The sequence below is a fragment of the Gorilla gorilla genome, chromosome 3 (genome assembly GCF_029281585.2).
Source record: "Gorilla gorilla gorilla isolate KB3781 chromosome 3, NHGRI_mGorGor1-v2.1_pri, whole genome shotgun sequence".
Taxonomy (NCBI): domain Eukaryota; kingdom Metazoa; phylum Chordata; class Mammalia; order Primates; family Hominidae; genus Gorilla; species Gorilla gorilla.
Window position 1 is genome coordinate 89930440 of NC_073227.2, and position 23971 is coordinate 89954410.

The following is a 23971-nucleotide window of genomic DNA, read 5'->3' on the forward strand; positions in this document are numbered from 1 at the left end:
GGACCATGGTACTAGGGAGGGGAACTTAATTCTAAATCATAATATATGGGAGATTAAGTAAAATAAATCCCTTCTTTCTTATCAGTACTAGTGTAGAAAAAGGCAGGAAGAGCCTGTGGTTACATTGTTCCTTTGTTACAAAAAGTTAACAATGAACTTTAGCCTTGGAGAATTTGGAACCTCAGAATCAAAGGAACAAAACTGGGATCTGATTAATAACATTGAAAAGAATCAACATATTAAAAGCATATTATTCTCCTTTATAAATTCATTTGATTGCCCAAATCAATTCATAACTGCCCTCATTTCAATCAACTACAGACAATCTCTTATTTCTTCAGATTTGTGATTTAGACACTTTAAATCTCTGTGCGGAATTGAAGTGCAGTTTTGGACATTTCTGTCTTATAAATAGCATCAAATTTCTCATTTTGGGCCACGGTGAAGTAATTCTTCCAGTCACCAGCCATCCCTAAATATAAATAAAAAAACATAGGAAAGAATAAAATATTTCCATAAGAAGAAATCAGTATATACCAAAGGAAAAGATTAGAAGGCCTAAAGAAAGACCTTCCTTTTATTTGAATGAATTCAAACAGTCTTTAAATTGTATTAACCTTTAAATTTTTAAGCCTTTTAAAAATTGAATAATTTTTTCCATCTGGAAAGGTGGTTTATAATTAAATAGAGTCTGACATTTGAAGAGGCATTCTGAGAAAGACTAATTTTCTTGTTTAAATTCCTGGGCTTTACAATAGTTTCCCAAGAGTGATAATTTTACTGTTTCTAATGGTCGTAGGTCATGAGATTATCACTGAGCACTTGGATCAATAGTCAGGCATATTTTATTTCACAAAGTAATTTTTGGAAACGAGACAAAAAATTAGTCATCATCACAGCAAAACTGTGAAATAAAAAGTTGATAAGTATCATTTCCTAGAATTTATAAACAAGGATGCTATGATATGGAGATGACAGTTGTTTTTCTTAAATTCACTAGGCTTGTTCTTTATTTGTAATTTAGGTTGGAATAATAACATTAATATCAAATATATAACATCCTGGAACCATGTTTTTTAAAGTAAATCTTTGAGGATAAAAATTTAAATTTAATCTCTCATACTTGGGTATTTATAAATATGTGTTCGGAAAATGAATAAACTTTTAATGTACTGCCAATATTTTTAGAGAAAAACATCTCACTATTTTATGAAATAGTAATACATCATATTAAATTACAAGCTATATTAATCCACAGTGGTTTGATAAAACTTCCAAGTCTTTTAAAAGAAAAACATTCATATAGATATGCTTGTTTCCCTAGTTGTTACATTTTGTTCTATGTTCACCAGATGTCAATAGCTCTGGAATTCAACATAGGGTTGAATAAGGGTTCAACATAAACATACTGGGGCTAATGCATCCGTAAGGATGTCATTAAAAACAGAGGAGAACACAGATTTAAGCAATTAAAAGTTATATATAAATCATTCCAGTGATCTGATCTGCATATAAATTTTATAATATACGCAAACACATTTACTTCACAAAAGAACTTCTGATAAATGCTGGCCAAAGGCCAGGTTTTTCTGTTTGTTATAATTTAGGACATACCAATAAACATTGGACATAATCTATCCCGCCCTCATAATAATATTGATTTATCTAATATGGCATCTTTCAAGATTCAGTGTGCCTGGCACATTTGTTCATACTTAACTTCTTTCAGCATTCATTCATGTACATGCCCCTTGCACTACATTGTGAGCTTCTTGAGTCAAAGATATGTATCATTTACCTTTGAATCTTTTAAAGAATATGTGCTGTATATAGTTATTCATGAAGAAGTTTTTCTATATGCAAATTAATGAATGAGTACTCTAAATGTTTACTGGATACATCAGGGAAGGAAGGAAGGAAGGAAGGAAGAACGGAAGAATGGAAGGAAGGAAGGAAGGTCAAACTATTTAGACTAATAATGCTTTTTACTTCTGTATGCATTATTTATTTTAGGAAAATATCCTAAATGCTTACATATCATTTACCATAATCCTCCCCAGAAACTTTTGCCACAGGTGTTATTATATTATCTATTTTGCCAGTGATGTAATCAGAGCTTTGGCAGGTTAATTAATGTATTCAGGGTAATAGGTTCAGGGAATGGCGTAGCCTGGATAAACCTCAGATCAATCTGACCACAAAAGTATGTTCTTAACCCCCTAGAGAGGGGATATAAAGACTACCTTCAATATTAGAACAGCAAGTGCTTTTTTTCCGTTGAGGTTGGAGAAGCCATAGAATCCAGATATTGAGCTTGTCTTCTTTATGTCTACATCATAATTAGATGTCATGAAATGGCATCAATTTTCATATGATTTGAGATAAAATTTCTGGGAAATTATATTCACGTATCTATCACAATGAGAATTTGCCTTGTTTAATAAAGATTTATTTTCTGATTCTTCTACCAGGAAAAAGAATATATATGTACATGTACACAATTGACCCTTGAACAATACAGACTTGCCCTGGCCAGGTTCACTTATATGCAGTTTTTTTCAAACTAAAAGCAATAAAAAATACAGTATTTGCATGATGAGAAACCCACCCACATGTTTTGAGTGCCAATTTTCATATAGGCAGGTTCTAGTATATTCAGAGGCAGAGTTCCTGGAACAAATCCCCCACATATAGCAAGGGATGACTGTCCATACACATACATTTACATCTGTGTATAAGCATACAGATAAGATATATATACATCAGTCTTCTTTGCTCAAACTTATAATGCATACAACTTTTGATGAAAAATATACCTGCTTTCTTACTCTAGAAGTTATTTTTAATAGGTTAAATATATTGTTTTTAGAAAAGAAAGAGCATAATTTGAAAACACTAGGACTATTTGCTACCTTAATAAGTTAACAAACAACTTTTCAAAAAAATTAATCATATTACTCAAAATTGGCGGTTTTGTTTCATCTGTTAATATGCACAATACGTTCCTAAGGTTATGCTTACTTCCTAGCATATAAATTGAAATTCTACCCCTCTCCCTCCAATTCAGTCAAAGATATTGAAAACAGATCGTGGCATTATTAAGTGGATAACTTCTGAAAGTTATTTAAGTTAGTAATTTGTTAAATGTATTGTTATTATTAACACATTTTTGACATATATTATGTGTAATAAGCCACAATAAACAGACTACTTAAATGGAAGTAACGTATTTCAACAGTAAATGCCATATTCTTCTAAGTTAAATTGAGACTCTATGTTACTAATAGTTTAGACAGTATTTGCAGAGGGCTAAAACTTCTTATAAGGTCAAATAACAGTTTCTCCTTTTGTTGAATTATTTTTAATGCAATTACCATGGTTTTCTCAGTGATATGGGGACTTTAAAGACTATGGTACTGTACTAAGTGAAATTAGTATTTCACTGAGGAGCAGAAGGAAGGAAGCTTATCTATGCCATCTTAGACAAAGATTTAAGGTAGTAAGAATGACAAACTTGGAATTGCTCACATCAGAGTTGCCAAAACCACTCTCATTTAGCACAGTAGTAAATAGAAGAATAAATATTTATCATATATTCAAGGTATTCTAGTAATAGCTTTACATGCATTGTTTCATTTAATAATTTTGAATCTCAGCAACTTTTGGTGGTAGGTATTTACCATAAAGCTTAAACAGGCTAAGAAACTTAGTAGAGATCACAGAACTAATCCTTAGCTCATGATAATTCATAAGAAAGTACAAAAGGGAAATGAAACCCAGCAAAGTATTTACCTTTACGCATAAAAGGGGATTTGCTATGATCCATCACTGTGGTTGGTAGATGTGTATAATTTACCAAAGGATTGTCCTTCATCACTTCAAATGAGGTGTGATGGATGATCCTATCCAAGATCTCATCATTCAGGTTCTTCTCTAGAAATCTAATGATCTTCTTGATTTCCTCCTTTGGATTCTATTAGTGGGTAAAACCCAAGACAATAAACAAGTAACTCACACAATGTGAATATTTATAAAACATTTATAATCCGTTTTTTTTAAATGTTGACTCTGAATAGTATAGGAAATCCATATTTGTTTGGGTTTTTCTCAATTTTTAAATAAACTAATCATAAAATATTAAAAATCAAGAATATCTGTTATATTTTCTGTGTCAGTCCTCTCTGACAGAAGAATAAGATCAGAACTTAAGGTGTGTCAGTGGTTAGAATGAGTAAACGAGCAGACATGATGATAGTAGAGAGAAGCCCAAAATTAAAGATAGTAGTTGTGCTAGGAAAACACATAGATGGACAGGCAAATAGAGAACATTTTCTTTTTGCAGTCAAAAATATTTGGAGAATAATTTGGCTAATCCTAAAATATTAATGATGATAGTAGTCCAGGGATCGCCAACCCACTGGCCTCAGATCAGTACCAATCAGTGGCCTGTTAGGAACTGGGCCACACAGGAAGATGTGAGTGGTGGAAGAGCAAGCACTACTGCCTGAGCTCTGCCTCCTGTTAGATCAGTGGTGCCATTAGATTCTCATAGGAGCATGAACCTTATTGTGAATTGAGTATGTGAGGGATCTAAGTTGCACACTCCTTATGAGAATCTAACTAATGCCCAATGATCTGATGAAACAGTTTCATCTGGAAACCATCCATATACAGCCCCCTTGCACCCTGTTCATGGAAAAATTGTCTTCCACAAATCCCGTCCCTGGTGCCAAAAATGCTGGGAACATCTGTGTTAGTCTATAGACCAGTAGAAGTTAAAGCAGAGTCCTGGCTCTGGCTGAATCTTCCTCTGATCTGTTATTCTTTTACCTCACTTATTAGGAATTCAAGTAGATACTCATAAACATGTTGTAAATTACTGGACTTTTTTTCAAATTTTATTATTGATGTATATTCTATAATTTTCTTCCATTATTGTTGTTGCATTAAACTTCTCTATAATATAATCTACAAATGATTGTATGGTAGAAGAAAAATATTGTCTGTTAATGCAATGTATGTTGCAAGTTTGAAGGAAATTGTAAATATATGGATATGCTTAAAAAGGTAACCGGTTAGACTATAAATCAAAATGAGTAAGTTTATTTGAATAAAGCATTTTAGCTAAATAAAGACAGAAATGGTCTCAAATGTTATGTGGGAAACAGTGTAATGGTTGATTTGGAATTTGAATAACAGCCAAACAGAGAGAATGTATTTCTTAGTCTTATGGAGAAAAGGGACTATTGCCAGAAGCTAAAATTGTTCTTTTCATAAAGCTTTTAAGTGGTGCTCTGCTGTCCAAAACATGAAGAGAGTTATTTGTTAGAGAGCTGGAATAATTTTCTCTCTTATGAGGAATTTATAACTTATCTCTGGCTAAACAAACTCTCAAGAGACATATCACTTTGTTACAGTAGTTTCATAAACCATGCAAGGTTTTGCAGCTGTGTGGTATGAGCAAATTAACATTAATACTCTCAAACCCTGTGTAAAGGGACAATGATAAGACATAGATCACAGATTCTTTATAGGATGTGGACAACTGTGATGGAGAATGAAAACTTGGGCAGTGAATAAAATCTCAGAGGATTCTTTGTGCTAAGATACGAGAAACCCCTGGGAGTTTCTCAAAACCAACTAAAGCAAGTAATATTTCACATGGGGCCAAATTTCTGTGTTATGTAAAGTAGGATTAATGCCATTAAAGTTTTGGATATTACCACTCACTCATTTATTTATTGAAACAATCAATGATCCACGCAAGTAACCTTGAGCCCCTGTTTATGTTGTATGCACTGTATTAAGTACTGGGATGTAGTTACAAAGAAGACAAACTTTGTAATTTTCATTGTAGATCTGAAAGTATTCTAACTTGTATGTTCAGGCTTTTATAAGTAAGGAACTAATTTCAACATGTTTACCTGTTGTGTGTATGTCTGTGTGTACTTGACCAATTTAAGTAGAAGAGTTCCATAATGTGGCATGAAAATTTGTAGTTGTATTTAATTAATACTACTTCATACTAGATAGATGATTACAAGTTTCTACACTAAGAGTGAGGTAGTAAGGAAGTAAAGGAGGGAATACTTTGAAAGATACAATAGATACCCTGTCTGAACCAATTGAATGTGCAAAATATAGGAAACAAAGACAGTAAGAATAACTTTTATTGTAGAGAGAGAACAAAATAGTAAAAATATTACATGTTGGAGAGAAAGAAAATAAGTTTAGTTTTGAGCATGTTAAATTTAATACAAGCATGGGCTAGAAAATCGAGGTAGAAGTGAAAATGCAGGCACAGATAAGGGATGATTAGCACATAAATAGTTGTGAAAACAATAAGCGTGGAAGGGGTAACTCGAATATAGCAAACAATTTTTAAAAACAATGTTAAAATATTAATGAGTAGATATCTAAGGATAACTATAAGCATGTGATATCCTGGTAAATATAGGAAATAATTGCAGAAGAAAGAGTGGTCAGATATAATGCAGTGGCTAAGAAATAAGAGGAATAAAGATAAATAATTCTTTTCACAATTAGAAACTCATTAATTATAGCAAGATTTGGGTAAAAACACATGGTGGATAGGCAAAGCAATCATCATTTTGGACTCGATAGACTAAGTTGGAAAGCAAATATCGATCCTTTTACAGCATGATGCAGTGGGGAAATTATCCAGAATCCATATCTACCATTTTACCTCTTTCATATCTTCATAGTACAAAAAAAGTATTGGGTGTTCTTCCTTTTTCTTCCACCAGTTTTTAACATGAGTAAACCAGGAACCATAGGCCACTAAAACCAGATAAAAGTCTATTTTCATAAACATTCATCAAATTATTTCTGTCTGAATAGTAAATCAAATTGTGAAAACATTTTGAATTTAGTAACCAAAGGAACTGAGAATATGAGGACAATCTTAAAAAGTAAAATTAGCTATTTATGGATATATAAACATCAGATATTTTTTAATGTCAAGTACAAAGAAAGCATTTCAGACAAAAATACACTGACCTCCAAAAAGTTATACTTAGTCTCATAAAGAAGAAAACTATTATCTTACAAAGTACTCATATCAACTATTTACCTAAGTACTATAAATATGACATATGCATTAACAGATCTAACTAATTGCGTAAGCAAGTTAAACAATGTCTATTGTGAGGAGAGACTGAAAATGGATTTCTAGCAACCGAGAACAGATTATAGAATACTTCTGTATGCCAATGATTAATACTAGTTTTATAAATTGAAGGTCATAGTAAAAATATTAGATGCATTAGATTTAGTTTTTTAGATAATATTTGAACATACTTCTCACTAGATTGGAAAAATAAGTATTTTGAAAGTCATAAAAGTTATTGTTAATAGTATTATTAAAATAAAAAATACTTATCAATTTTAAGATAAAGTCCACATACCTTTTCCAGCTAAGAATTTCTCCAGATATTCTTCCCAGGTACCAGGAAAAGGTTGTAAATTATTCATTAAGTCGAAATGGTAATATGAGACTGAAACATCCTTGGCATTACGAGCCAGATAAATCATCTGCAGTGGGGGGGCGGGGGTAGGAGAAAAAAATAAGATAAAAGACATTTTGTTTAGGAAAAAATTAACCTCTAAGCATGTAAAATAGCAGAGTACTTTTTCAAATAGAAATTGTGGGCCAGGGAGGCCCTTCTATTAACAGCTAAAATATAGAATCAATTCAAGTGATTTTCAATACAGCAATGCATTTTTGAGATTAGAACCATCGAGCTATAGAGGTTTTGAAACAAAGATTTCAGTTTCTGGCCACTTGACACTGTGAAGCACAAAGAGACCACTGTGGCTTCTGGAAGATCTGCAAGGTCCTAGAACATACATTATCAAGAAAATGACACTGTGACTAAAGAGAATACCAGCAAATTGAAAATAACAAAGTTGTGGGAAAAAAAATAAAAGTTTTCACTTTTCACTTCAACCAGTGAAATACCTAGAAAAATATTAGGTGCTGATAAAAATATATAGAAAGGAAAAGAAGGTAAAGATATTAAAAGGCAGGCCATCCTCCTGCCTCAGCCTCCGGAGTAGCTGTGACTACAGGCGCCCGCCACCACGCCTGGCTAATTTTTTGTATTTTTAGTAGAGATGGGTTTTCATCGTGTTAGCCAGGATGGTCTCGATCTCCTGAGCTCATGATCCGCCCTCCTCGGCCTCCCAAAGTGCTGGGATTACAGGCATGAGCCATTGTGCCCGGCCTTTTCTATTCTTAATGTCACTAAAGCCCTGGAAATTATTCAACATACAATGATACAAGAACTCTAAAAGCATACTGGATAAAGAGCTGAGTAATGCCAATGTGGTGAGTTCCTCCTAGGTGTCCTTTTTATCTCCTATATACTCTTGGATTGGGCAGCAAAAACAACTGTGACCTGGAACCATTTACAGGCATACACGAAACAAAAAAATATCTAGAAAAACCTGCTCTCCCTGGTCAAAGGATTAGGAAAGAGGAAGCCCAACAGAGACATAGTGGAGAATTCCAAACTCTGCTCCACACCCGGGTCTCTGCAGGTGAACTAACTCACTGCCAGTAATGGCAATGAAGTACTGGGCCATTCAAACTCCTGCGATGTAAACGGGGCTTTATGAGCAGTCCCACCCTTTCACTGTGATGACACCAGAGAAGCCCTGTTTCTCCCAGGCCCGAAGGCTTCTCTCCAATTTTCAAAAAGTCAGCTAACAAGAGCAGGAAGTCCAGGAAAGTACCTTATACCCCTTTTATGTGGCATCAGCAGGGATGGTACAGTATGTCCAGCAGCCCCAGAAATCAAATAAGCAAGAAAAACAAAACTGAGATGAATCAAATGTTAAATTATCTGACAAAGATTTAAAGTAGCTATCATAAAAAAGAGTCAACATTCCATTACAAGTTGTCTTGGAGGGTGGACCAATCATCCCCCACACCTCAAAAGGAATATCAAATTTGCCAACTACCTACACACAGAAAGTACCTTCATAAGAACCAAAAATCAGGTGATCACTCACAGTACCTAGTTTTAACTTCATATCACTAAAACAGCCACTGAAGATGATAGGAAAGACAGTCTTAGAATTGCTATTTCCATGCCTCCCCCAACCTTTAGTAGCAGCCGTGTGGCATAGTGAGAATCTGTGCACTTGGGAGAGGGAGAGCACAGCAATTATGAGACATTGCATTGAACTCAGTGCTGCCCTGTCACAGCGGAAAGCAAAACTAGACTGAACTCAGCTGACAGCCTTCCATGAAGGAAGCATATAGACCAATCCTATCTAGAGGGGAATCACACGTCCCAGTGGTAGAAATATGAGTTCCAGCAAGCCTCACCACCATAGGCTAAAGTGCTCTGCACCTGTAAATAAACTTGAAAGACAGTCTAGACCACATACTTCTAGACATGTTCTAGTGCTGAGATGGCCTCAGAGCCAGTGGACTTGGAGGGTACAAGACACACTGAGACATACAAGACTAAGGGACTGCTTGTGCCACCCTTCCCCAAACTCCAGGCTGCACAGTTGGTGGATTCAAAAGAGATCCCTACTTTCCACTTGAGCAGAGGAGAGGGAAGAGCAAAGAGGACTTCGTCTTACATCTTGGATACCAGCTCAGCGACAGTGGGATAAGGTACCAGTCTGAGTTATGAGGCTCCTATTCACACAAATATATATATATACATATGGTATACCCACAAAAGTTAAAAATTGAAAAAAAATTTAAAATAAATGAAAAAATAGAAAAGAAATTGGAGTTATATTTGTAAAGTTAAATATATGGAAATTATAGATCTGCAATGTATAATAACTGAAATAAATAAATAAATCGCTAGATGGACCAAATAGTGTAATGGCAGTGTTAGAGGACAGAATCAGCAAACATAAAGGTATATCAATAGAATTTACTCAATGTTAACAACACAGAGAAAATAGAATAAAGACAATAAAGAGAAACTTAGGAACCTGTGGGACAATAACAAAAGGCCTAACATTTGTATGTTTAGAGTTACACAATGATAGGTGGAAGAGTAAGGAACTGAAACAGTATTTGGAGAATTGGTGACCAAAAACTTCCCATAAGTGTTGAAATAAATAAATCAATATATCTAAGAAGTTGTGTGAACTCAAAAAAAGGAAAAAAAAAACTATGTCAAGAAACATCATAAAAATACTTCTAAAATTTAAAGATGAGTAAAACTCTTAGAAAAAAAGCCAGATATACAGCACATTGCATAATAAAAATCACCAATTCAAATGACAAGTTTCTCATCTAAAACCATGAAGGCCAAAGGGAAATAGCACAATAGTTTTTCAAGTGCAGAAAGTAATATATTGTCAATTCCAAATCCTGTATCCAGTAAAACTGTTCTCACTCAAGAAGGGGAAAAAGACATTCTCAGAAAAAGGAAAACTAAGAGAATCAATTGCTAGCAGACCTATCTTATGAAATAGCTAAGGGAAGTTCTCCAAACAGAAAGAAAATGACAGTAGAAAGATGAAAACTTTAGAAAGGAAAAAGAAAAAGAGAATGGGTAAAAATAGAAGTAAACATAGTAGCTAATCACTCACCCAATGCATTTCTTAAGTAATATTTTACAATTGAGGCAAAAGTTACATTATCTGATGCGGTGTTCAGTTTATGTACAGGATCACTTGGGACCATTATGTTGAAAATACGGAGACAGTAAAGGGGCCTAAATGGAAGTAAGGTATTTACACTTCACTTAAAGTGAGAAAATGTTGACACCATTAGACTGTGATGAGTTATGTATATTTATGGCAATAGCTAAAGCAGTCACTAAGAAAACTATACAAAAATATATTCAAAAATATTATAAATAAATAAAAACAAACTCCAAAATGTTAAGGTACAACAAAGGAAAGGAAGAAAAAGAAAATAAATGAGATACAGAAAGAACAAACAAATAACGTGATACATATAAGTCCTAAAATGCCAATAATGTCTTTATTTATTTATTTATTATTTTTAACTTTTAGGTCCAGTGGGCGCATGTGCAGATTTGTTGCATATTTGTGTGTCACTGGGGTTTTGTGTACAAATGATTTCGTCACCCAGGTAGTGAGCATATTACCTGATAGGCAGTTTTTTGACTTGTACCCTCCTACCACCCTTCACCCTCAATTATACCCTGGTGTCTATTGCTCCCATCTTTGTGTCCATGTATACTCAAGGTTTACCTTCCATGCATAAGTGAGAATATATGGTATTTGATTTTCTGCTCCTAAATTAATTTGCTTAGAATAATAGCCTCCAGCTGCATCCATGTTGCTGCAGAAAACATGATTTCCTTTTCCTTATGGCTGTGTAGTATTCCGTGGTGTATACACACCACATTTTCTTTGTGTGCTCCACCATTAATGGGGATTGTATTAATAAGTTTTCACTCTGCTATAAAGAACTGTGTGAGACTAGATAATTTATAAAGGAAAGAGGTTTAACTTACTCACAGTTCTGCATTGCTGGAGAAGCCTCAGGAAACTTACAATCATGGCAGAAGCAAAAGAGAAGCAGGCACCTTCTTCACAGGGCAACAGGATGGAGTGAGTCCAAGCGGGGGAAACACCAGACACTTATAAAACCATCAGGTCTTCTGAGAACTCACTCACTATCATGAGAACATCATGGGGGAAACTGCCCTCATGATCCAATTACCTCCATCTGTTCCCTCCCATGACACATGGGGATTATTACAATTCAAGATGAGATTTGGGTGGGAACACAGAGCCAAGCCATATCATTCTGCCATGGTCCCTCCCATATCTCATGTCCTCACATTTCAAAACACAATTATGTGCTTCCAACAGTCCCCCAAAGTCTTAACTTATTCCAGCATTAACCCAAAAGTCCAAGTCCAAAGTCTCATCTGAAATAAGGCAAGTCCCTTCTGCCTATGAGCATGTAAAATTGAAAGTCAGTTATTACTTACTAGATACAGTGGGGGTACAGGCATTGGGTATAGACACCCATTCCAAATGGGAAAAAAAATGGTTGAAACAAAAGGGGCTAGAGGCTCCATTCAAGACAAATCCAATGGGGCAGTCATTAAACCTTAAAGTTCCAAAATGATCTCCTTTGACTCCATGTCTCACATCCAGATTAGGCTGATGTAAGAGGTAGGCTCCCATGACCTTGGTCAGCTCCACCCCTATGGCTTTGCAAGGTACAGCCCCTCTCCTGGCTGCTTTCACAGCTGGTGTTGAGTGTGTACAGCTTTTCCAAGTGCACAGTGCAACTCTCAATGGATCCACTATTCTAGGGTCTGGGGGATGGTGGCCCTCTTCTCACAGCTCCACTAGGTGATGCCCCAGTAGGGACTCTGTGTGGGGGCTCCAATCCCACATTTCCCTTCTGCCCTGCCCTACCAGAGGTTCTCCATGAGAGCTCCGCCCATGAAGCACACCTCTGCCTGGACATCCAGGTGTTTCCACATATGCTTTGAAATCTAGGCAGAGGTTCCCAAACCTCAATTCTTGACTTCAGTGCACCCACAAGCTCAACACCATGTGGAAGCTGCCAAAGCTTGGGGCTTGCACCCTCAGAATCCACACGGCCCAAGCTGTACATTGGCCCCTTTTAGCCACAGTTGGAAGGTCTGGGACACAGGTCACCAAGTCCCTAGACTGCACATAGCAGGAGAGCCCTGGGTCTGGCCTGTGAAACCATTTTTTCTTCCTAGGCCTCTGGGCCTGTGATGGGAGAGGCTACTGCAAAGGTCTCTGACATGCCTTGGAGACCTTTACCACATTGTCTAGGTGATTAGCATTTGGCTTCTTGTTACTTATGCAAATTTCTGCAGTCAACTGGCTTGAATTTCTCCCCAGAAAATAGGTTTTTCTTTTCTACTGCATCATCAGGCTGCAAATTTTCAAACTTTTGTGCTCTGCTTTCTATTGAATGCTTTGCCACTTAGAAATTTCGAAGTTCTACTGATCTCTAGGGCAGAGGAAAAATGCTGCCAGTCTCTTTGATAAAGCATAGCAAGGGTGACCTTTACTCCAGTTCCCAACAAGTTCCTCTTCTCCATCTAAGACCACCTCAGCCTGGACTTCATTTTACATATCACTGCCAGCATTTTGGTCAAAACCATTCAAAATTTTCTAGGAAGTTCCAAACTTTTCCACATCTTCCAGTGTTCTGAGCCCTCCAAGTCTCTAGGAAGTTCCAAACTTTCCCACATTTTCCTGTCGTCTTCTGAGTCCTTCAAACTGTTCCAACCTCAGCCCATTACCCAGTTCCAAAGTCACTTCCAGATTTTCTGGTATGTTTAATAGTAGTGCCCCACTACCTCAGTACCAATTTACTGTATTAGTTCATTCTCACACTGCTATAAAGAACTGCCTGAGAATGGATTATTTATAAAGGAAAGAAGTTTAGTTGACTCACAGTTTCCTATTGCTTGTGAGGCCCCAGGAAACTTACAATCATGGTGGAAGGCAAAGGAGAAGCAGGTATCTTCTTTACAGAGTGGCAGGACAGAGGGAGTTTTAGCAAGGGAAATGCCAGGTACTTATAAAACTGTCAGGTCTTGTGAGAACTCACTCACTATCATGATAACAGCACAGGGAAACCAACCCAATGATTCAATTACCTCCACCTGGTCCTGCCCTTGTCACATGAGGATTATTACAATTCAAGGTGAGATTTGGGTAGAGACACAGAGCAAAACCATATTAAGCATCTAGGTTGATTCCCTTGCTATTGTCACTAGTGCTATGATGAACATACAAGTACATGTGTCTTCTTGGTAGAACAATTTATATTCCTTCAGGTAACTACTCAGTAATGAGATTGCTGGGATTCATGGTAATTCTGTTTTAATTGCCTTATCTTGAAAAGTGCCGTTCATGTCTTTTGCCAGTTTTTAATTGGGTTGTTTTCTGCTCATTGATTTAAGTTCCTTATAATTCTGTATATTAGATCTTTGTCAGATGTATAGTTTGTAAATATTTTCTCACACTTTCTATGCAGAAACTATTTAATTTAATTAGGTCCCTCTTCAACATTCTGGTTTTTGTTGCAATTGCCTTTAGAGTTTTAATCATGAAACCTTTTCCAAAGCCTATATCGAGAATGGTATTTTCTAAATTTTCTTCTGGGTTTTTATAGTTTTTGGTAATACATTCAAGTCTTTAATCAATCTTCAGTTAATTTTTTTGTATATGGTAATAAGGGCTCCAGTTTCAATTTTCTTCATCCTACTAGTCATTTATCACAGCATCATTGATTGAATAGAGTTATTTCTTCATTGCTTATTATTGTCAACTTTGTTGAAGATCAGCAGGTTGTAGGTAGGTGTGCATCTTTATTTCTAGGCTCTCTAACCTGTTCCATTGGTATATGTGTCTGTTTTCGTACCAGTACCATGCTGTGTTGGTTACTGCAGCCTTGTAGTATAAAGTTGGATATTGTGATGTCACTGGCTTTGTTCTTTTTGCTCACAGTTTCCTTAGCTATTTGGGTTCTTTTTTTGTTCCATATGAATTTTAAAATAGCCTTTTTTCTAGTTATGTGAAGAATGTAATTAGTAATTTGATAAGAATAACATTGAATCTGTAAATTCCTTTGGGCAGTATGGTCATCTTAACAATATTGGTTCTTCCTATACATGGGCATGAAATGTTCTTCCTTCAATTTTTGTCATTTCTGGTTTGTTTTAGCCATGTTTTGTAATTCTCATTGTAGAGCTCTTTTACCTCTTTGATTAGCTATATTCCTAGTATTTTATTTTTTGTGACTATTGTGAATGAGATTACATTTTCATTTGGCTCTCAGGTTGGACATTATTGGTGTATATAAATGCTGCTGATTTTTATACACTGATTTTGTATCCTGAAAGTTTGCTGAAGTTGCTTAATAGTTTTAGGAGCTTTTGGACAGAAACTGTGGAGTTTTCTAGCTAAAAAATCATATTGACTATGAAGAGAAATAATGTGACTTCCTCTCTTTCTATTTGCATGCCTTTTATTTCTTTCTTTTGTCTGATTGCTTCAGCTAGATCTTCCTGTACTATGTTGAGAAAGAGTGATGAAAGTGGGCATCCTTGTTTTGTTCCAGTTCTCATGGGGAATGCTTTTAACTTTTTCCTGTTCGGTATGTTGGTTTGTCATAGACTGCTCTTATTATTTTGAGGTATGGTCCTTCAATACCTAGTTTACTGAAAGTCTTTAATATGAAAGGATGTTAAATTTTATCAAAAGCCTTTTTTTTAATTTGTTGAAATGATTTTGTGGTTTTTGTTTTTAGTACTTTCTCTATGAATCACACCTATTAATTTGCATGTATTGAGCTAACTTTGCATTCTGGGAATAAAGCATACTTGATCATGATGGATTAGATTTTTGATGTACTCCTGGATTCAGTTTGCTAGTATTTGTTGAGTATTTTAGCATCTATGTCGGTGAGGAATATTGGCCTGAAGTGTTCTTTTTCTGTTGTGCCTCTTCCAGGTGTTGGTATGAGAATGATGATGTCCTCATAGAATGAGTTGTGAGGAGTCCTTCTTCCTTGACTTTTTGAAATAATTTTAGTAGTAATAATTGGTATTAGCTCTTTTTTGCACATCTGATAGAATTCAGCTGTGAATCTGTCTGGCCCGGGGTTTTGATAGATTAATAGGTTTGTTATTACTAATTCATTTTCAGGACTGGCTACTGGTCTGTTCATGATTTAAATTTATAGGGGTTTCAATCCTAGTGTTATGAGATCCTTGGGGTTTTGCTTCACCAGCCAGAAACCTCTGTGGCCAGTGGTGCCTTTGTCCAACGTTTGCTCTGGCCCTCTGGGCTTGCTCCGATCACTCAGCCTTGCAGGCTGCACTTGGCTCATGCTACCAGCCTGGATCTCATGCCTGCCGAGGGTGAGCCAGGTGTGGAGCAGCAATGGGTGTGTGAGCAAGCCTGTAGTCTGGCCACTGTGCAGAGCCCGGCCTGCCAGCTGCGGTGGGGTGGGCAGCTCCAGGCACCAGCATGGCCCCAGCCTCATGGCCTCAGCTCTCTGTGAGGCTGCAGCTGGACCAGGCACACCATAAACAACTTCCACAGCTGATACCGGGGAACACAGTGGCACCCAGAAGCTTGGAGACACCAGGAATCACAGAGCCCTGAAGAGGGTGTCACAGCCCTGGCTCAGGGAACTCCTAGGTCTGGGCTCCTTGAAGGGCCACAGCTCTTCTCTCTTTCTCTCTTCTGTCTTTCTTGTCGCACACAAGGTGATGAGCAAGGTGTGTGTTTCAGGCCTGTTTGTGTTACAGCTCTTTCAGTCCTGCCATGCGGCGGGTCTCAAGTTCTTGTCCTGCATCCAGGAAGACTGAGGTATACAAACAAACAGAGGGTGAGCAAGATGAACAGGAGCTTTATTGAGCATGGTAGTCAGGGTTTCCGGATGAGTGTTCAGCCCTCAGCAAAGAGGGTACCCTGGGGTGAGTAGCTTCTCTCTGTAGCTGGTCCTCCTGTCGTCTCTTCTGGTCTGAGTCTAGGACATTTTATGGGCCTCAGAGGGGAAGAAGTGAAGTCCCATTGGTCCATGGGCAGCCATGGGTGGGCCCAGAAAAAGCACCACAAGTTCCCATTCTGGTCCACAGTACCAGCAGCCCAGCTCCCAGGCTTCAGGCCCTCCCCAGCTTGAAGGTGGGGCTTCACTGGGGACCCACCCCCTTCTGCCCAGGAGCCTGTCTACCACCTACCGCACTTCATAGCACCAAGGCTGTTACTGCCAAGGGTTGCCTGCAGGCCAGCTTCGACCTGCCCTCAGCAGTCCCTCGGCTTTCCTCCTGTGTTCTGGGTGCCCAAAGTCCAGAGGGGACCCAGGGGCCTGGTGTGTCAGAGCTGTCCCAAGTGTGCACACATCCAACTGGGCTATGACAGCACCCGGGCTTGGTGTCCACCATGCTCCGAGATTGGAGTGTGTTCCGCGAGAGGGTAGTGGCCAGATAGTGGAAGCAGACACCTCTGAGCCTGTGGGAACAAGGTGGGGGCCTTCCTTGGCCTCCTAGATTGCAGAAATGCCTGGGTCAACAGCTGCGCATGGGTGGCTGCAGATGCTCCCAGGAAGGCAGTGCTCCTGTCTGCTCCTGGCCCCCAAAAGCACAGGGAGCCCTGGGTCCACAGCCATTACTTGGGCTGCTGCAACTGTGCCCAGGAGGGTGGGGCTCCTGCCTGCTCCCTGCTCCCGCTGGCTTCGTGGAGCAGGGCACCACCCTGGGCCCAGCTCTGCCTTGGAACCCCTTTATGCCCTTCCCTCCATGTCTAATCACGCTGCTCCCCCATTGGCGGGTGAGTCGGTGCGGCCTCATCGCGGTAGCAGGGTGATACCAGGGCAGCAGGCTCTCGGGGGAGTCCCAGGGGTGGACTCTAGGGACTGACTGTCTCCTCTCTGTGTTTCCCCGCGGTGGAGCCGCAGCGGCCCTGGCCAACTTTGTACAAAGGAACCCGACACAGTGGAGGCTCTGGGCCTGGAAGTGGGTCCTGCCCGGCCATGCAAAGGTAAGGGTGGTGCAGTAGGCTGCTATGGGGTCATGGGGCACAGGGGTCCCACTGCCGCCTTTGCTGTTCCTGTAGCCGCTCCTGCCACCATCACCCATGTCTCCCCACTGCAGTCGTTGTGATGGCAGCAGCCACTCTGGACTCCTTGCCGCTGCCATCATTAGGAGGTTGTATTTTTCCAAAAAGTTATCCCTTTCCTTCTAGGTGTTCTAGATAGCATGCATAAAGGTGTTCCTAGCAGTCTCTGCAGGTTCCTTGTATTTTTGTGGTGTTGGTGGTTATTCTTGCTTGTGTTTATTTGGATCTTCTCTCTTTTTTTCTTTGTGAATCTGGCTAGTGGTATATCTTATTAATTCTTGCAAAAAACAAACTTTTGTTTTTGTTGATTTTTTTGTCTGGATTTTCACATCTCAATTTCATTCAGTCCTGCTCTGATTTTGGTTATTTCTTTTCTTCTGCTACTTTTGGTATTGGTTTGCTCTTATTTTCCTAGTTCCTTGAGGTGCAATGTTAGGTTGTAATGTGAGACCTTTCTAACTTCTTGGTGTAGGTATTTAGCACTATAAACTTTCTTAGTACTGCTTTAGCTGTGTCTCCAAGATTCTGATATGTTGTGTCTTTGTATCTCTGTTTTCATTTGTTTCAAAGACTTTTTAAAAACTTTCTGCCTTAATTTCATTATTTACACTGTTTCAAGGGCAGGTCATTTAACTTCCGTGTAATTGCAGGGTTTTGATAGGGCTTTTTGGCATTAATTTATATTTCTATTAAGCTGTGGCCCGACAGTATGGTTGGTATGATTTTGGTTTTCTTGTATTTATTGAGAATTGCTTTATGGCTGAGTAAAGCATGTGGTCAATCATACAATATGTGCCATCTGCAGATGAGAAGAATGTATATTCTGTTGTTGGGTAGATGTCTGTTAGGTACATTTAGTCAAGTGTTGAGTTTAAGTCCTGAGTGTCTTGCCTTGATGATCTTACACTGTCAGTGTGGTGTTGAAGTCTTTCACTAATATTATGTGGTTATGTAAGTATCTTTGTAGGTCTATAAGAACTTGTTTTATGAATTTAGATGCTCTAAAGTTGGGTGCATATGTATTTAGAATAGTTACATCTTCTTGTTGAATTGAATCTTTTATCATTGTATAATATTATTCTTTGTCCTTTTGATGGTTGGTTTAAAGTCTCTTTTGTCTGAAAAAAAATAGCAACTCCTGCTTTGTTGTTGTTGTTGTTCTCTATTTGCTTGATATATATTTCTCCATCCCTTGACTTTGAGACTATGGGTGTTGTTGCATGTGAGATGAGTCTCTTGAAGTTTGAAGTCAGCCGAGTTGGGTCTTGCTTCTTTATCCAACTTGCCAGTCTGTGCCTTTTAAGTTGCTCATTTAGCCCATTTGTATTCCAGATCAAAATTCATACGTGAAGATTTGATCCTGTAATTGTGCTGTTAGATGGTTATTATGTAGACTTGATTATGTAATTGATTTATAGTGTTAATGTTCTGTCTATTTAGGTATGTTTTTGTGGTAGTTGGTATGTCTTTTGTTTCCATGTTTAGCACTCCCCCTTAAGGACCTCTAGGAAGGCAAGTCTGATGAGAATGAATTCCTTTAGTATTTCCTTTTCTGGAAAAGATTTTATTTGTTCATCACTTATGAAGCAGTTTGACTGGATATGACATTCTTGGCTGGAATTTCCTTTCTTTAGGAATACAGAATATGGGCCCTCAATCTCTTCCGACTTGTAAGATTTCTGCTGAATAGTCCACTGCTAGCCTGGTGAGGTTTCCTTTGTACATGACCTGCCCCTTTCGCTAGCTGTCTTTAAGGTTTCTTATTTCACATTGACCTTGGCGATCCTCTTTCACTCTATATTTTGGGAATTGTTGTCTTATGTAATATCTTTTTGGGGTTCTCTGAATTTTCTGAATTTGCGTGTTGACTTCTCCATCAAGGTTGAGAAAATTTTTATTGACAATATCCTCAGATATGTTTTCCAAGTTAATTGCCTCTCTCTATCTCTTTTAGAAATTCCAGTGAGTCACAGGTTTGGTGTCTATATAATCCCATATTTCTTGGAGGTTTTGTTCATTTTTTATATCCTTTTTAAAATTTTTGTCTGCCTGTGTTGATTCAAAGGAACAGTCTTCCATCTCTGATATTCTTTTCTCAGCTTGGTCTATTCTATTATTAATTTTCCCATTGTATTATGAAATTCCTTTAGTGCATTTTTTATTTCCAGAAGTTCAGTTTTGTTCTTTCTCAAAGTGTCTATGTTTTCGTTCTGCTCTTTATCAGTTTTACTGTTTTCCTTGGATTGGGTTTCAACCTTTTTCTATATTTCATTGAGTTTCCTTGACATCTAGGTTCTGAATTATATGTCTGTCATTTCAACAATTTCAATCTGGCTAAGAACCATTGCTGGCAAGCTAGTTAGGTCATTTGCAGGCAAAAAGACACTCTGGCTTTTAGAGTTGCCAGAATTCTTGAGCTGTTTCTTTCTCATCTGTGGCAGCTAATGTTTCTTTAATCTTTGAAATTCCTTTTCTTTGGATGGTGCTTTTTGCTTTTATATTCTTTGTTGCCCTTGAGGTTTTGACTGTAGTGTAAATGTGGGTTTATTAGATTGTTTTCCTTTTTGGATGCTTTTAGGGGACCAAGGCTTAATTCAGCACTCCAGGGCTATGTGCTCTGTCTCTACGGGGCTAGAGCGAGAACCTTTGCTTTGTTCTCTGGCCCCTTGAGGTCAAGCACCTGCTCTACCAGAGGTGCTGATGTTTTCCCAATCTACTGGCAACAACATTTCAATCAGGGATGCTGGCAAAAGTGCTTCAGCGGAGCATTGGAGATGACATGAGAGAGTGTAATCCAACATGGAAGCAGGGAGCCAGAGGCGCGTATGTAGTGATGGAGCAGTCACGGGCAAACACTTGATCACAGGGTAGCAGGGGTAGGCTGCAGGTTACTGAGCACTGGTGGGAGAAGACTGAAAGTGAATCTGCACCAGTAGGGATCCATACGCAAAAGCAAAAAACTGGGCGAAAAACCGGAAGTTAGGGGCTGCTGGCTGAAGAACTATGACAACGGCTGCCGGCAAGTGCTTCGGCAGGGCAGCTGAGGCTGTGCACTAAGCGAGTGTGGCTATGCAGGGGTCCTAGTAGAAGCCAGCACAGAGAGGAATGGTCAGATCAGACTGGCCCCGGCCCATGTGCAAGACAGGCCTGCTTTCTTCAAACCTGGGAGCTAACAAAAGCTAAAGCCACCTAAAGAAATATGGAGAGCCTTGGGGGATGGGCACCTATGGCCATGTTCCACTGCAGCTATTCCTGCGCCAAACCCTCTGGACTCCACACAGAGTAGAGTACTGTCTCTGCCAATTCTCTGGGAAGTTCTCCCTGCCAGCTAAAATGTCTCTGGGCGTCATGGAGTCTCCTGCAGCTAGGATCCTGGAGGTCCATGGTAAGAGTGGGCTGTTCCATGTCTGTTTCACTCACTCCTTCTCTAGGAGCTGTGTGGGGCCAGGAATGAGTCATGGTGCTCAGCAAACCTATGCAGGATTCCTAGCTTCCTCCCCTTTTAGCTCCAGGGTCTGCATTCTCCCTCTATTCACCCTTAATGCCTTTTATCCAAAGATATTTTTGGAGTATGCCAGCCTGCTTGATATTCTGGTCTTTTTCAGTGGGAGAGGCTCTTCCAGAATTCATCTAGTCAACCGTCTTGGCTCTATCCCATAACTACTTTAAATGTATATAATATACACACATGAATCTAAAGACAAAAATTGTCAGAGTGTGTAAAAACAGAACTTAGCTGTTTGCTGTTCAAAAGACACACTTCAAACAAAATGACAATGATACGTTGAGAGTAAAAGGGTAGCAAAAAAAATATGTAATGCAAACATTAATCGGTAAAAACTAGGAGTGGCTACATCAATACAAGACAAGATAGACTTCAGTGGAAAAAAAATTACAAGGCACATTACATAATGACAAAAGGACTAATCTGTTAAGAAGGTAAAGCAATTCTGAATTCCAAACAGCAAACAGAAGAACTTCAAAATACATGAAATGAAAACCAGTAAAGCTGAAGTAAGAATAGACACATCATTAGTTATAGTTGAGCATGTTTACAATCCACTGTCAGGCAATTGATAGAACTGCTAGACAGAAAACAAGAAAGGATATAAAAGAACTGAACAACACTATTGGTCAAGAGGATGTAATAAAAATATAGAGAATACATCCACCTACAAAGAAGAATACGCAACCTGCTCAAGAGCTCAGAAAACGTTTAACAAGATAGAACAAGATGAACCATAAGAAATTTAAAAGAATTGCAATTGTGTAGAGTATGATCTTTGACTAAAATGGAATAAAATTAGAAATCAATAATAGAACGAAAACATAAAAATCCTCAAACACTTAGAAGTTAAATCATACACTTCAAAATCTTTCAGTAAATGAGGAAATTTCAGATAAAATAAAAATGTGCATAGCATTGAGTGCAATTGAAAGCATGACAATTTTGCATTTGAGTGCAATTGAAAGCATGACATATCAAAATGTGTGGGATGCAACTAAAACTTTACTGAGGAAACATATTTACAACACTAAAGGCTTATTTTAGAAAATAGGAAAGAAACGAATCAATAATATCGGTTCCTACTTAAAGAGATTAGAAAAAGAAGAGTAAAATAAGCCCAAAGTAAGTAGATGGAGAGAAACGATAGAGAAAAAAAGCAGAAATCTATGATACTAAAAACAGATAAACAACAGAAATAATTGATAAAACAAAAAACTAGCTTTAATAATATCAATAAAATTAATATACTTAAGAGGGACAAAGAAAAGAAGGAGAAGGCACAAATAACTGAGATCAGGAACAAAACAGGGTATCAGAACAAATCCTGCAGCCATTAAAATAATAATGAGTATAATAATATTAACAACTTTTCATTCGTAAAGTCAACAACTTAGAAAAGTTTCTCACACATCACAAATTGTCAAAAGTCAGATAAGAAAAAAACACATAATCTACATAGCACTGTAGCTATTAAAGAAATAGAATTTGAAATATAAAATTTCCCCAAAAGCAGATAAGCAGGAACAAATGTTACAACAAAGAATTATACCAAATCTTCAAATAAGGACTAACGTCCTTAAGTTCAGTTTTTACAGAAGGCCCGAAGATCTAGGGAGAGTTGGAAAAAAAAGTAGTAATATTGTGCTGAGGTTTGGATTCTGTTGCTGCTCAAGTTTGGAAAACTTGAGTATATAAACTCAGGCTAAAACTTAATTTTTAACTGAAATATTTCAGTGTAGCTCAGTTTTCATGGTCACAAGTAAATGACTTTTGAAGACTTATGTGCAATGTGAGTGGGTATGGTATAGATTGTTGCAAGTATATGGTTAAAGAAACAAAAAATATTTTAAAAAATAAACTATGTGAGTGGGTAAAGGGATAGGGCCATACTAAAAAACTGACTTGGAGTCTGGAGCATACCTTGCAATTGTTTTCCCAGAAAGATTTAGGAAGAAGATCAGTCGGTAGATGTGTTTTCACAATCCGGGGTGATGGATTCTTCTCTAATTGTTCTATACCTGAGAAATTTAGTTAAGTATAGGGAAATATTAGAGTCTCCAGAAAGGCTACATTTCCTTATTTTGCCAACCAGTTTTTCAAGACATTTTTGAGCATTATATAATGCAGATAAATTCTGAAACAATCACAGGCATTTCACCACATTACTAGAGTCAGTACTGTGTAACATTCAAGGATACACATTCTGAGGTTAGCCACCCTGAGTTCAAATGCTAACTCTATCACTTAAGCATAGTGAGACACTTTGAAAGTATCTCAGAATCTCTGTACTTCACTTTCTCCATCTCCAAAAGGAGAGATAATAATACCCTCTTTAATAATTTGGAGTTTTATTGTACCTGTGCATTGCTATAAATGACTATTTAAATGTTTTCTTCATGCCAAAGAGGTATCAATAACTAGTAAGTCTAAAACTGGCTATTGTGTTGTATCAGGTACTGTAGCATAGATGATGTTAACTTTGTATATAATATCAGCTGTTTTATCTATATTTTCATTATATCCTATATGTGTCATATGTCTCTCCATATATGTATAGACAGTAAAAATGTGTAATCTTTAGATATTAGCTTAACTCTCTAAAGTCATACAACAAATATGTGGTAGAACTTGATTTCAAATTAAGGTCTTAAGATAGATGATACATAAACTTCTTATGCATTCTTTTATGTTCCACAGTATTACTTATATACAGTCTAAACTCTAGAATACCTGATAATCTTACATAATCTTGCCATCTCTGAATAGAAAGGCAAACCCAAACAAAATTGCATCTGACTCACTCATTGAAAACAATACTTTGTTTTAAATGTTCACAGTAATTCACTGCATATGCTAAGAAGT

General features: G+C 37.7%; 1 protein-coding gene across 1 annotated transcript in view; it reads right to left on the reverse strand.

Annotated features, from left to right (window-relative positions):
- Window positions 1–280: 280 nt before the first annotated feature.
- LOC101146257 (sulfotransferase 1B1) overlaps window positions 281–23971 on the reverse strand; it is a 28367-nt gene continuing 4676 nt past the window's right edge. Inside the window, exons 3-7 of the mRNA XM_019026048.4 lie at window positions 23030–23127; window positions 7428–7554; window positions 6707–6801; window positions 3793–3973; window positions 281–472 (exon numbers count right to left, since the gene is read on the reverse strand). Coding sequence (XP_018881593.1) covers window positions 360–472; window positions 3793–3973; window positions 6707–6801; window positions 7428–7554; window positions 23030–23127 — 614 coding nt within the window. The 3' untranslated portion in view covers window positions 281–359. The remainder of the gene's footprint in view (window positions 473–3792; window positions 3974–6706; window positions 6802–7427; window positions 7555–23029; window positions 23128–23971) is intronic.